The sequence below is a fragment of the Salmo salar genome, chromosome 28, assembly GCF_965601325.2.
Source record: "Salmo salar chromosome 28, fSalSal1, whole genome shotgun sequence".
NCBI lineage: Eukaryota > Metazoa > Chordata > Actinopteri > Salmoniformes > Salmonidae > Salmo > Salmo salar.
In genome coordinates, this window is record NC_138318.1 from 5,648,829 (window position 1) to 5,664,278 (window position 15,450).

The 15,450-nt window shown below is 42.4% G+C and overlaps 1 protein-coding gene across 6 annotated transcripts in view; it reads right to left on the reverse strand.

The window, feature by feature from the left end:
• LOC106589328 (vesicle transport through interaction with t-SNAREs homolog 1A-like) overlaps positions 1–15,450 on the reverse strand; it is a 172,156-nt gene that overhangs the window by 153,804 nt on the left and 2,902 nt on the right. For all 6 annotated transcript variants that reach the window (XM_014179170.3, XM_014179171.3, XM_014179173.3 and 3 more), the window contains exons 2-3: positions 5,500–5,558; positions 4,449–4,559 (exon numbers count right to left, since the gene is read on the reverse strand). In XM_014179170.3, coding sequence (XP_014034645.3) covers positions 4,449–4,559; positions 5,500–5,558 — 170 coding nt within the window. The remainder of the gene's footprint in view (positions 1–4,448; positions 4,560–5,499; positions 5,559–15,450) is intronic.

Consider the following 15,450-nt stretch of genomic DNA (forward strand, 5'->3'; position numbering starts at 1 on the left):
CAGACAGAAGTTACACAGTTAAATGAAACCACAAGGAAGCTGAGGGCGTTCAGACGTACCGTACTCAAAGCAACACAATCCCCAAATGTAAACCTGGGGATCTTAACCTTGATTTAGGGGGCCAAGAGGGCACCCTAATACAATACTTGCATCTAATGGGAGTAATGTCAAAGTAAAACAGGGAGCCTAAAATATGAGTTAAAGTTAAAACACTTGGCTTCTCATTAAGGTTTGATATGCGTAGGGTGGGGGGGGGGGGGGGGGGGGGTTCTAGACAGACAGGTGCGGTTTATGAATTACTAAACAAGGCCATGTTCTGCAGCATCAACACAAGCCTGCTCTCTACGGATGATACTTGGGCTTTCAAAAACAGCTAAAAAAAAAAAAAAAAGGATCCACAGTGGACATGCCACTGACCTTCAATTTCAGTCCGAGTGTGTGTGCACGAGTGCGTGTGTCTGTTTGAGAAAGTGTGAGCGTATGTGAGAAGGTGTAAGTATGCTCACAACTTGGCCTGTTTATAATGAATGTGCAAGTTCCTGAATTCACTTCCTGTACACACACAAACAAACACATACTGTAAACTTCAATTAAATGTCTTAAATAGCCACCGGTCCTTTTGATAGCCGGGCATCGGCACACATTTGAGCAAATAAGCACCTGTTTCAAACAAACAACGGGTCTAAATGAACTGGTTACGAGTGAACTTCAGTGAGTACTGTAAAGAATGCGCAGAAGAAGATAAGGAGAGCAACATCATTTCCATGGATGAGACGGTATGGTTTGACATGGTCGGCTCAAGTACCAACAAGATGTAATGGTCTCACTTTAGTATTCGACGTTTGCCTGGAAGGAAATTGGGCTTGGGCGGTATACCGGGTCATTTGGAAAAAGCCACTGGATGGGTTTAAGACAGTCAATATGTTCAAAACTATTTCTTTGAAGTTTTTCAACAAATGTTCATATTTTTTTGTTACTTCAGTAAATACCTGCAGTCAACTTGAGCAATACGTTAGGAGATGAAGAACGCAATCTGCTTTATTTCACCGGTGACAATATTTTAAATTGAGCAAAAATATAAAACGCAACACACAACAATTTCAAAGATTTTACTGAGTGAGTTATCAGTCAATTGAAATGAATTAATTAGGCCCTAATCAATGGATTTCACATGACTGGGAACACAGATATGCATCTGTTGGTCACAGATACCTTGGTGACCACAATGCAGCGCAACATCTCGTTCACTTAGAGTTGATCAGGCTTTTCATTGTGGCGTGTTGTCCCACTCTTGCTGGATATTGGCGGGAACTGGAACAGGCTGCCGATCCAGAGCATCCCAAACATGCTCAATGGGTGACATGTCTGGTGAGTATGCAGGCCATGGAAGAACTGGGACATTTCAGAGTCCAAGAATTGTGTACAGATCCTTGCGACATGGGACCATGCATTATCACGCTGAAACATTAAGTGATGGCGGTGGATTAATGGCACGACAATGGGCCTCAGGATCTCGTCACGCTATCTCTGTGAATTCAGATTGCCATCAATAAAAATGCAATTGTGTTCGTTGTCCTTAGCTTATGCCTTCCCATAACTCCACCGCCACCATGGGGCACTCTGTTCACAACATTGACATCAGCAAACTGCTCGCCCCCACAACGCCATACTGTCTGCCAACAACCCGGTACAGTTGAAACCGGGTTTCAGCCATGAAGAGCAAACTTCTCCAGTGTGCCAGTGGCCATCGAAGGTGAGCATTTGCCCACTGAAGCCGAAATGCAGTTAGGTCAACACCCTGGTGAGGACGACGAGCACGCACATGAGCTTCCCTGAGCTTCCCCTGCAAACCCACAGTTTCATCAGCTGTCCGGGTGGCTGGTCTCAGACAATCCCGCAGATGAAGAAGCCGGATGTGGAGGTCCTAGGATGGCATGGTTACACATGGTCAGCAGTTGGACGTACTACCATATTCTTGAAAACAACGTTGTAGTCAGCTTATGGTAGAAAAATGACCATTCAATTATCTGGCAACAGCTCTGTGGGACATTCCTGCAGTCAGCATGCCAATTGCACGCTCCCTCAAAACATCTGTGGCATTGTGTTGTGTGTGGCATAGAGTGGCATAGAGTATTGTCCCCAGCACAAGGTGCACCCGTGTCATGATCATGCTGTTTAGTCAGCTTCTTAATATGCTACATCTGTCAGGTGGATGGATTGTCTTGGCATAGGAGAAATGCTCACTAACAGGGACACAAACAAATTTGTGCACAACATCTGAGAGAAATAAACTTTCTGGTATAATTTATTTCAGCTCATGAAACATTGGACTAACACTTTACATGTTGCGTTTATATTTTTGCTCAGTGTACATTATGAAGCTTACCGTAGTTCCCCAGAACAGTTGAACCAGTCACGGGTTTGTTTCTAAAAAGCATTAATGGTAGAAAGCCGGAGCTGGTGAGTCCAGCTGTGCATTTGGTTTAACTTGATAGTTAACTACGTAAGTGGTTGAATTAATAAGGAGATGAGGCATCATGATGATGATATCCTTCTGACGTATTTGAGAAGTCAAAGTGCTTTGGATGAGTTCTGTACAGCTGCCATCTTGATTTCCTTGCGTACATTTTTTTTCTCCTCTCCGTTCTTGCCTGTCTGCTCCTCACCCCTATTCTCTGAGCAGAGCAAGCAGGAACATTGCCCTAGCGACTCCACACAGACACAGCGTGTACACGTGCTGCTTCAGAGACAGTTCTCTTCCTCCTTCAGACAGGCACGCGTCAAAACTGTTCATTTGCACGTCTCTCGTCCAAACTCACCAAAAATGACATTTCGGTAGCCACTACCTACACTTGTAAGCATTTTTAGCTTCATTTTTGAAACTCGCTATTAGTTTGTGCAACGTCGAACACAGTCTATCTGCAACTATGGGGGGGAGGTACAAGGCGCAAGGAGGCGCAACAAGTGAGAGAATGGTGCTAAAGCGAATGATAGGCAGCCTAATCTTTATTTTTATTGATTTATTTTATTTCACCTTTATTTAACCAGGTAGGCTAGTCGAGAACAACTTCTCATTTACAACTGCGACCTGGCCAAGATAAAGCAAAGCAGTGCGACACAACCAACAACACAGAGTTACACATGGAATAAACAAACATACAGTCAATAATACATTAGAGAAAGTCTATATACAGTGTGTGCAAATGAGGTAGGATAAGGGAGTTAAAACAATACGAAAGCCATGGTGGCGAAATTATTACAGTATGGCAAATTAAACACTGGGGTGATAGATGTGCAGAAGATGAGTGTGCAAGTAGAGTTACTGGGGTGAGTCTTTGCAAGTCTGATCTGTGATGGATTTGTTATCATAAATGTTTATACTGGTCATTATAAACAGTGTAGTCTATTGAAAATGTTATTGAGTAAAAGCTGTGTACATTAGGGAAATAGAGGCCTGGCTTAAATAGAATCCTGTCTCTAATATACGCTGGTTGTGTTCATTGATTGAAGCAAATAAAAACCTGGGATATTAATTGAAGTTTTATGGGTACATTTTACAATTCGTCAAATTTCTGCCCTGCTACAGCTGCTCAGGTCAACTGTAAGTGGAAACGTCTAGGAGCAACAACGGCTCAGCCGCGAAGTGGTAGGCCACACAAGCTCACAGAATGGGACCGCCGAGTGTTGAAGCGCTTAGTGCGTAAAAATAGTCTGTCCTTGGTTGCAACGCTCACGACCGAGTTCCAAACTGCATCTGGAAGCAACATCAGCACAATAACTGTTTGTCAGGAGCTTCATGAAATGGGTTTCCATAGCCAAGCAGCCGCACACAAGCCTAAGAACACCATGCGCAATGCCATCCTAGACGATTCTGTGCTTCCAACTTTGTGGCAACAGTTTGGGCAAGGCCCTTTCATGTTTCAGCATGACAATGCCCCTGTGCACAAAGCGAGGTCCATAAAGAAATGGTTTGTCGAGATCGGTGTGGAAGAACTTGACTGGCCTGCACAGAGCCCTGACCTCACCCCCATCGAACACTTTTGGGATTAATTGGAACGCCGACTGCAACCCAGGCCTAATCGCCCAACACCAGTGCCGGAGCTCACTAATGCTCGTGGTTGAATGAAAGCAAGTACCGCAGAAATGTTCCAACATCTAGTGGAAAGCCTTCCCAGAAGAGTGGAGGCTGTTATAGCAGCAAAGGGGGACCAACTCCATATTAATGCCCATGATTTCAGAATGAGATGTTGGACGAGCAGGTGTCCACATACTTTTGGTCATGTAGTGCATCACTAACCCTATTCTCCAGCTGGATGGAAGACTAAACATGTAAGCCGGGATTGGCGTTATGGATACCACAGGGCATTATGCACTCGTAATAGACTGTGTGTATATGCGTAGCAATACACTAAGATGAATGAGGTATTACAGTAAGATGGGGTACTCACAAAGTCTTTCTCCAGCTTCTCCATCTCCCCCTTGTAGCTCTTCAGTCTGCTCTGGTACATGCCTCTGCTCTGGATGGGGATCTCACGCACCTCCAGATCCATCTGCTCCATCTAGGTCCAGCAATCAACTATTTCATTCACCATTTAAATGATTCAAACAGACATATTGGCCAAAATGGCTACAACGTCGTCGATGTAAACTGTGTAATTATTCTATCATTATTCTGGAAATATGTCAAAACAAAACATGTACAATAAAAGACTGTTGTTAAACTCAACTTATCACACACTATACTGTTGAGTATGTAGTGACTACACTGTAAATGAAATGAGTGTTGAAATGTGTTAGTGTTGAAATGAATTTATATTCACACACACACACACACACACTAGATGTAATGAAATTATACCAAAATAATGTGCACAAGAGTCTTTTGATAAACATCAAAAGATTCTGAAGATTTAAACTAAAATCAACGCCTGCAAAACTTCTTAACATGAGCTACTTCAGCAGCCTTAACTTTAATCTGTTTCAGAATTGATTTGTTGAAACATTGACTGCTCCTCTTTGTGTCATTCATCAATGATTAAAAAAGTTATGACAGAAAGGCAGTTTGGCAAATAAATATGATACAATCAATTTGAAAACCCTTCATTTTAAATAGAGAGTACATTAGAGGTACACGGTGACAAGACTTTCTGAGGTGAATTTGGAGAAGCCTAATCAAGATGACATAATAACACAACGACGTCTAGAATTTACACGTTAGTTCACTTCCTTCATATTTTTAAACATGACGTGAAGACTCCTTCCAAATAACAGCTTGAAATGTGTCACAGGTATGTCACTTAAAAGCAAATTATCATTAATGTGATCACGCCATTATCACGCTGAGCAGCCATCCGCCACGTGAAGTGCTTGTGTGTCAAGTCACCGTTAGGATTACACAGGTGTCATTGTCTGCGTTCGCCAGTGAAATTGTCTCGTTTCCTTTTCCAAATTCATTATTTAGAAAATGGGAAGAGCGGAAATTACTGATCAAAGACGTACCAATTCTCTGACTTCTTCAAGCTGTTTGTCGACATTTAGAACCAGCTGTGTCTTCTCCTCTGAAAAGGGAAACAGTAGCAACATATTGATCAGTCGACAGAGGAGCAGTGCTTTATGACAACCCAACTCCCCCGCAACGGGGGGAGCGATAACAACACACACCAGAATGCATTTGAAGATATATTTACACATTCTCTCCGCACGCCGATCCACATTAGATGTCTCTTGTTTATCCACGTGTAAAAGCCCTTTGTTGGCTTTTATAGAGGAGCAACGAGACACCTCTTGCCAACTCAAAAAGAAAGGAGGTGTCAGCTTTACTAGGTTGCCAAATTTTCTAACTTTGAGTCCCACTAAGATTTACTAAAATGAATTACTAAAATGCACCATGCTCACCTGGTGGCATCTATTGCACATCATTACTTCAAGCTCATTTGGCCTCAATAATTTAATGTGGAACCTTGTAAATTATTGTGTGATCTCAAAATTCTGGCTGAACTAATCATGTTGTGTAGCAACTAGAGATGGGCATTCGACATTATTTCTATGTTTGAGTACATGCTACATAAAATAATTTTGATTACTCGCATGTTAGCGTGAAACGGGACTGAAGACAGAAAAAGTTTGCCGTATGCTTCCGGTTTTTCCAATTCCTGGTTCTGATACACAACTGAAAACCAAATATTTTCACTGCATTTGACAAACTCCACAAACCAAATCTTAGGGTTTCACATTTGGTCAGTGCTTATAAAAATGTAACCTACTCAGTAATTGCATTTGTACATTTCGAGCAATCTAATACAAATCTTGAATCGAGAACTCACGCCCATCCACAATAGCAGCAGTTAAATATTCCTAATATTCTCCATTCCATTTTGGACATAGTTTACTTTTGAAAAAGCAAACTGTTACTTTGATGGCCCAGAGTTGAAACCAACATCTAAGAAGTCAAGGATCATTATAAAAGACCGGCCTGCTGTGGTACAAAGTTCGTTAAATAGGCTAGACCTAAATTGGCCATATTTTCAATCATTGAAAAGTTGAGCCCAGACTTCCAAAGAACTTCCAGCTCAAAAGCAATCCACAAGGCTAGCCTATCAGTGATGGAACATAACAGTGTGAAAACCAAGTGAAGATCAAAAAAATGGTTTGCCCTATGGGTCTGCACTGCCCTTTGCCAGTCATCAAATCCATTTTTAAAACCTATGTACAACCTCACAGCCTACACAAGTAAACAGCCAGAGGCGATTCTCCACAAGATAAGGTATAGACCGCTACGGCACTGTACATGGCAAAAGGAGCCTGAAATATACATGGCAATTTACTATGAGTACCGCAGACCGACGGATGGGTGGACGAGTAGTTTTGTAAAATGCAGCAGCAAGGCAAAAAAAAGTTGGAGCTCGGAGAGTCTCTTCATCTCTGCTCAATATTTAATCGCAAGTGACTGACAGGCCTTCAGCTTTCCATAAACACTCTTAAGGGAGAGAAAAAAACCCCCAAAAAACATTTATGTTTAATGGAACTAGACCTTGCATTACATTGTATTGTATTCTTATTCAAAACTCAATCCCAAGATTTTCCGACGGAAACGAAGCAAAACAAAAAAAACACATCCTCCATTTGATTCTTGGGTGAATGCTGAAGGCTTGGCCAAGACAGCGTCAAGGACATTTCTTAGCATGCCACAACCATCATCAGTAATTGTGCATATGTGACATCCAGCAACAGCAACAAAAGGTCTTTGTCAAAACTATTGTCGACATATGAAACGGAGGGCTGTCAGCCAATGGGCACAATTCAGGCACTCGAGGGGGAGAAAAAGAAAATGTCTTCATGAGTAGGAATGGAATTGAAATTCAAGTGCAAACTGTTCTGGTAGGAGAAGAGGACACAGAACAATTACCATGGGGTATGATGGGCTTCCGCCTTTGTTCGTATTTGTATAGGCATATTTTAACACGCGCCACATAGGGTAGTGGGGAAACATGGCGACATTACACTGTGAAAGATGCATTGTTTCTGCCAAGAAGCCAATTCAAACATTGACAATTCAATCAGATGTACATTTCCATCAGCTATTGCATAGCAAAATAAACAAGCAATAGACCTCAAAAATATGAGCTAAGGAAAGGAAAACGTTCAGTGGGTGAACCTGTGCCCTGTGAATAGGTAGACAGCCTTTAGGTTTGCAAATAAAGTGTTCACTTAACAATTAGACCAGTACAGGTATATTTACAGTCATGGTACACAATTTTAGGCTCTCAAGCCTCTCTATTGGTCTCAGTTAGCCTAGAGTGAATTCTTAAAAAGGTGAAATTATTAAAAATGGGGACTGTGACAGAAAAGTTGGCAATAAGTAGATTGCACATTTTTTGTCACATGCTTCATTAACAGGTGTAGACTAACAATGAAATGCTTACAGGCCCTTTCCAACAATGCAGAGAAATTAATTATAACAAGGAATAAAATACACGAGTAACAACTTGGCTATATACGCGGAGTACCAGTACCGAGACGATGTGCAGGGGTACGAGTTAATTAAGGTTGATATGTACATATAGGTAGGGGTAAAGTGACTAGACAGCAGGATAGATAATAAACAGTAGCAGCAGTGTGTGATGAGTCAAAAGGGTTAGTGCAATAAGGGTCAATGCAGATAACCAAATAGCTACCTGGACTAACTATTTAGTGGTCTTATGGCTTTTAGGGTAGAAGATGTTCAGGGTCCTGTTGGTTCAAGACTTGGTGCATCTGTACCACTTGCCGTGCGGTAGCAGAGAGAATAGTCTATGACTTGGGTGGCTGGAGTCTTTTGCAATTTTTAGGGCCTGCCTGACACCGCCTGGTATAGAGGTCCTGGATGGCAGGGACTTTGGCCCCAGTGATGTAATGGGCCATACGCACTACCCTCTGTAGCGCCTTGCGGTAGTGATGGGCATTCCGACTCTTTTCAGTGAGCCGGCACGTTCGGCTCAGCTCACAAAAAAAAGAAAAGAAAAAAGAACCGGCGGTTTTGTATTTTTTCCAAGTTAAAAACAGTCTGCGATAGTCAAACTATGATTGGTGTTAAAATAAGAATTAAATGAAATCATACTCTACCTTAACCACAAAGTATTTAAAAATGCATTGGCTTGTTATGAAAAAGAATGCTATTAAACATTTGCATATAAAGTATAATTTGAATGTACATAAACAAAGTGCATATAAATCTAACCATTCAAAGCGAATACCAACTGAACAGCATAATAGAATATTGCACCATATCAAAGAAAAATTAATAACAATTTGCAAAATTGCAGCATCCCGCAAATGTAAATAAATGTAAAAAAGAAGGATGCTATTACACATGTGCATTTAAAGTATAACTTTAATGTATATAAACAAAGTGCATATAAATGTAACAATTCAAAACGAATACAATCTGAACAACATAATAGAATATTGCTCCATATCAAAGAAAAATAAATAATGTGCAAAACTGCAGCATCCAACTTAAAACATTAAACTGGTCCCTCTTTTCTCTCTCTTCTTTATTGCCATGTTATAACCAGCAGCACACAGCAATGCTGACCACAGTTTGCTTTTATGAGAGATTTGCATTCAGAAATGCAATCTGCCTCACTTGAGGGGCTGATGCGGTTTCTTCTCTCAGTAATTATTTGTCACGTTTTCGAGAAGACCCTCTCAGAGGATGTGGCCACTATGCAGAGTCTCCCTGTCATGACTTTAGTAAGCCGTGGGTAGACAGAGGCCTTGTTCTTCCACCAGCTCAGAGGATCTGCAGATCTTTGAAGGAGGTGCTCCTCCAAATAGGATAGGACCTGCATTACGGCATCTGCTGAGGGATTCCTTCCCAGCATTCACAGTTGCACTCTCGTCAAACAGCATCCAAACAGCAGACGTTTGTGGCACTACAGCTGGTGCTTCTGCTCCATCTGATCCCCCTTCTTCCTGTTGCCCTGCTGCCTGAGCCAGCTGACTGCTGGGGCTGTCCCTCCCTGCTGCTGAAGAGCCTCATCAATCGCTTCATCTTCAAATAATATTTTAGCAGGAATCTCCTTGCGAATGATTTTGCCGAAGATTGTATCTCCGCCGGCCTGGGCAACCTGAGCTTTTGCTATCTCACTGAAGGCTAACTTCTTAAACCTGGGGTCAAGTGCAGCGGATTCTGATAGCACATGATTATATTCCATTCTGTGGAACTTTCTGTCCATTGATGAACATAGAGTTGATGGACTGGACACCCTGTCACATGTCCTGTGGCTACATTTGCTTCTCTCTGGCGGCTGGTTGTGATTCGCTGCAGACACTTATACAGGAGTATCATTTTTGAGGCCGGCACATAGCTGAAGAGAGAGAACAGTAACTTATTAGTTCAGGTTCATGTTTTGTCTACTGATACTACATTCTCATATATATATATATATATATATATATATATATATATATATATATAAATACTGGATTAAATAATGATGTAGTAATAACTGCTTACTGTACCTCTGTCCACTGACCTCCACAGTGACCCGCTCAAAGGGTTCCAGGACTCTGCCCACCTCCTCCACCACCTCCCATTCCTCTTGGGTCAGAGCATCAACAGCTGCATTAACAATGGCCAGGGTAGAGATGATGTTATCCTTTGACTCAAGAAACCACTTCAACATATAAATGTTGAATTCCACCTTGTAGTGCAGTCTTGTTTAGGCCTCAGCTCAGGCATCCCCATCTGGCATTGTGTAGACTTTAGTTTTTCAGCACCTACTGTGCACCTGTGGAAGTATTCCTCAGCTGCTTTCACTTTGTCCACAGTGGGCTTCATCTTCAGAGCATCTCTTACAAATCAGGTGATTGTGTGGGCAAGACATGGATGATGGGTCCATTTAACATTTTCATGGCTTTGGTTATGTTAGCTGCATTGTCGCTAACACAACAGACCACTTTTCCATCTACTTGCCATTCTCTGGCCACCCTCAACAGTTCCTCTGCCAAGTTCTCTGAGGTGTGTCTGTCGCTGAACTCAAAGCAGTCCAGAAGACTGATCTTCACCTTCAATGAAGTGACATGTAGCCGACATGTAAGAAGTGGTTACCCTTGATGTCCAGCAGTAAGGCAAACAACAGTAGCTTTTTGGACTCTTTGAGGCACTGAAACCGGCGTGCTCTCGTGCAGTTGTAGTTTTGAAAGGGTTTTTCTGCTTGGAATAGTGTACATTGGATTTAGACTATTGATATAATTTCTAAAACCTCTGTCCTCCACGATCGAAAATGGCTGGAAATCGGTGGCAATCATTTCAACCATTGCAATATCAATTTGGCCTTGTTTTGCTAGACAGACAGACTTTGACATAAACTTGTCCATAGAAGACTGCGTTGCTGTGGGTCGCGGAGTAGGTCTACTTGACTGAGTGGATACGCTGGCTCCACCACTATCACTAGCAGGCCCGCTAGTTTCTCGAAGCTCCGCTACAGCTAGCTTCACAGTTGGGTGCACAGTTCGCATATGCCGGTGTAGGTTGTGTGTAGAACCGGCTTTATATGACATTTTGTTTTGGCAAATTCTACACTGCGCTCTAACATTATCAACATTATTAAAATGCATCCAAATGCTACTGTGCTTCCGACTCATTTTCCAGCTGTTGTTTTCACAGCTGTCCTTCCGCTCTCTCCTCGGCTGCTAAGTGAGTGACTGAGTGAGTTGGCTCGGCCCTCCCTCACGCATCTTTGGTTCATTGGTTGACACTGCGTGTCTGATTGACAAGAACAACAGGTGAGGCTTTTAGTCTGAGCAAACAGTCAAAACGAATGTGTGCGCTTGAGCATTGAGGCCTATATTATTTTATTTATTTGAATTAGTTAATTCTATTAATTAAAATCTTTTGATTATTCATCTCTTTATTTTTTTATAAATAGATTCGGCTCTTCTGATATGCGAGCCGGTTCCCAAAGTTCACCTACATGAGCCGGCTCGTTCGCTAACGACCCATCACTACCTTGCGGTCGGATGCCAAGCAGTTACCATACCAAGCGGAGATGTAGCCAGTCAAGATGCTCTCAATGGTGCAGCTGTATAACCTTTTGAGGATCTGAGGGCCCATGCCTCCTGACGGGGAAGAGGAATTGCCTTCTTCACGACTGTGTTGGTGTGTGTGTGTGGACCATGTTAACCTATTAGTCTCTGAGCTAAAGTTTTGGTGAAAACTCTCTTGGTAAATAGTATGGTCTGTAGCTTATCATGACTTATTCTACCTCAGGCGAGCAAAAACTCAATACTTCCTTAACATTATAGATTGCGCACCAGTGGTTGTTAACAAAGACACACACATCCCCCCTTTCTCTTACCCGAGGCTGCCGACCGGTCTTGACAATGCATGGAAAAACCAGTTAGATGTACAGTGGCTTGCGAAAGTATTCACTCCCTTGGTATTTTTCCTATTTTGTTACCATACAACCCTGAATTAAAATAGATTTTTGGGGGGTTTGTATAATTTACACAACATGCCTACCACTTTTAAGATGCAAAATATATGTTTTATTGTGAAACAAACAAGACAAAAAAAAACTGAACTTGAGTTTGCATAACTATTCACCGCCCCAAAGTCAATACTTTGAAGAGCCACCTTTTGCAGCAATTACAGATGCAAGTCTGTTGGGGTATGTCTCTATAAGCTTGGCACATCTAGCCACTGGGATTGTTGCCCATTCTTCAAGGCAAAACTGCTCCAGCTCCTTCAAGTAGGATGGGTTCCGCTGGTGTACAGCAATCTTTAAGCCATACCACAGATTCTAAATTGGATTGAGGTCTGGGCATTGACTAGGCCATTCCAAGACATTTAAATGTTTCCCCTTAAACCACTCGAGTGTTGCTTTAGCAGTATGCTTAGGGTCATTGTCCTGCTGGAGGTGAACCTCCGCACCAGTTTCAAATCTCTGGAAGACAAACAGGTTTCCCTCAAGAATTTCCCTGTATTTAGTGCCATCCATCATTCCTTCAATTCTGACCAGTTTCCCAGTCCCTGCCGATGAAAAACATACCCACAGCATGATGCTGCCACCACCATGCTTCACTGTGGGGATGGTGTCCTCGGGGTGATAAGGTGTTTGGGTTGCGCCAGACATAGCGTTTTCCTTGATGGCCAAAAAGTTTAATTTTAGTCTCATCTAACCAGAGTACCTGCTTCCATATGTTTGGGGAGTCTCCCACATGCCTTTTGGTGAACCACAAACATGTTTGCTTATTTTTTCTTTAAGCAATGGCTTTTTCTGGCCACTCTTACATAAAGCCCAGCTCTGTGGAGTGTATGGCTTAAAGTGGTCCTATGGACATATACTCCAATCTCCGCTGTGGAGCGTTGCAGCTCCTTCAGAGTTATCTTTGGTCTCTTTGTTGCCTCTCTGATTAATGCCCTCCTTGCCTGGTCCGTGAGTTTTGTTGGGCGGTCCACTCTTGGCAGGTTTGTTGTGGTGCCATATTCTTTCCATTTTTTAATAATGGATTTAATGGTGCTCCGTGGGATGTTCATAGTTTTGGATAGTTTTTTTCTAACCCAACCCGATCTGTACTTCTCCACAACTTCGTCCCTGACCTGTTTGGAGAGCTCCTTGGTCTTCATGGTGCCACCCCTTACTTACAGGTGTGTGTGTGTGAGATATAGATAGATATATACTCACACGCACACACGCACACACAGATCATGTGACAGATCATGTGACACTTAAATAAAGCCCACCTGTGTGCAATGTAACTAATTATGTGACTTTTGAAGGTAATTGGTTGCACCAGATCTTATTTAGGGGCTTCATAGCAAAGGGGGTGAATACATATGCACGCATCACTTTTCCGTAGTTCTTTAAATTTATAACAAGTTATTTTTTGAATTTCAATTCACCAATTTGGACAATTTTGTTTATGTCCATTACATAAAATCCAAATAAAATCAATTTAAATTACAGGTTGTAATGGAACAAAATAGGAAAAATGCCAAAGGGGGTGAATACTTTTGGAAGGCACTGTATATTATCCATGTCCTTGTTCCGCCACGACTCCTAGAAACATAGAATATAACAGTTCTTCAGGTCCCGTTGATAGGATAGTCTGGAACGGAGCACGTCCAGTTTGTTCATTAGGGACTATGTTCGCCAATAGAACAGGAGGTACAGGCAATTTATTTGCTCGCAAACGTATTCTCGCCAGGATGCCAATTCGACTGCCTCTCTTGCACCGTCGATTCCTCTTCAAGTACACGGGATTAGGGTCAGGCCCGGAGTAAGCAGAACGTCCAAAGCAATTTTGTCAAAGAAATTGGCCGTAGAGCTCCGAGACAGGATTGTGCCGAGGCACAGATTTGGCTGCCCGGCCAAACTGAGAAATCAGGGAGAAGGGCCTTGGTCAGGGAGGTGACCAAGAACTCGATGGTCACTGACAGAGCTCTAAATTTCCTCTGTGAAGACGAGAGAACCTTCCAGAAAGACAAGCATCTCTACAGCACTTCACCAATTATGCCTTTATGGTAGAGTGGCCAGACAGACGCCACTCCTCAGAAAAAGGCATGACAGCCAGCTTGGAGTTTGCTAAAAGGCACCTAAAGGCCTCAGACCATGAGAAACAAGATGATCTGGTCTGATGAAACCAGGATTGAACTCTTTGGCCTGCATGCCAAGCGTCAAGTCTGGAGAAAACCTGGGTGCCATCCCTACAGTAAATCATGGTGGCGGCAGCATCATGCAGTGGGGATGTTTTTCAGCGGCAGAGACTGGGAGACTAGTCAGGATCGAGGGAAAGATGAACGGAGCAAAGTTCAAAGAGATCCTTGATGAAGTCCTGAGCGCTCTGGAGCAGGTTCTCAGACTGGGGTGAAGGTTCACTTTCCAACAGAACAACGGCCCTAAGCACACAGCCAAGACAACGCAAGAGTGGCTTCGGGACAAGTCGCTGAATGTCCTTGAGGCCTAGCCAGAGCCCAGTCTAGAACATCTCTGGAGAGAGCTGAAAATAGCTGTGCAACAACACTCCCCATCCAACCTAGTAGAGCTTGAGAGGATCTGCAGAGAAGAATGGGAGAAACTCCCCAAATACAGGCGCACCAAGCTTGTAACGTCATATCCAAAAAGGCTGCAATCGCTGCCAAAGGTACTTCAACAAAGTACTGAGTAAAGGGTCTGAATACTTATGTAAATGTTTTTAATACATTTTCAAAAATGTCTAAAAACCTGTTTTTGTTTTGTCATTATGGGGTGTATAGATTGATGAGTGGAAAATGTTTCAGAATAACACTAAACGTAACAAAAAGTTAAGGGGTCTGAATAGTTTCCGAATGCACCGTACGTACAAAAGAACGTAAGATCAGAATAAAATACAAATACAAAAAAAAAAAAAAAAACACAAAATAGCTGCTATCCACTGCAGCGCCATCTTTACTTATGCATAACTGTATTGATTAGGGCTGTGACGGTCATGGATCTTTGAATGTTCACCCCGGTCACCGTAATAAGCGTTCGATTAGCAAATAAAAACTCCTCTCCTGACTGCATGTGCTGCCATTGAAATAGAATGAATAGAATGGGCGTCCCCATTAAAGTCAACGACGGCATAATGTGTGGACTGGCGGCAATTGTGAGTGTACCCATAGCAGGGTTACTAGGTATACCTAAAATGTCATGACCAATAACCCCTTAAAACCCATCCACAAGGCCTGAAAAAATGTAGCACAGCAACAGAGGAGTTGCCACATGATAGAGAAGTATGTAGCTAGCTCGTGCTGTTAGTTCATTTTACAACTCCGATCGATTGCTGGTCACGGTGAAAAAGTTATTCTTTCAATGCATTTTTTGGCAAAATCTGGGTAAACTGTTAGCTTTTATCCTCTAAGGGAATTTTAATGTTTATGCTTTTCTTATAACTCATTTCTGTGTTCTATAAACCAATTTCTGTGTTCATGCAAGAGGCTGACTG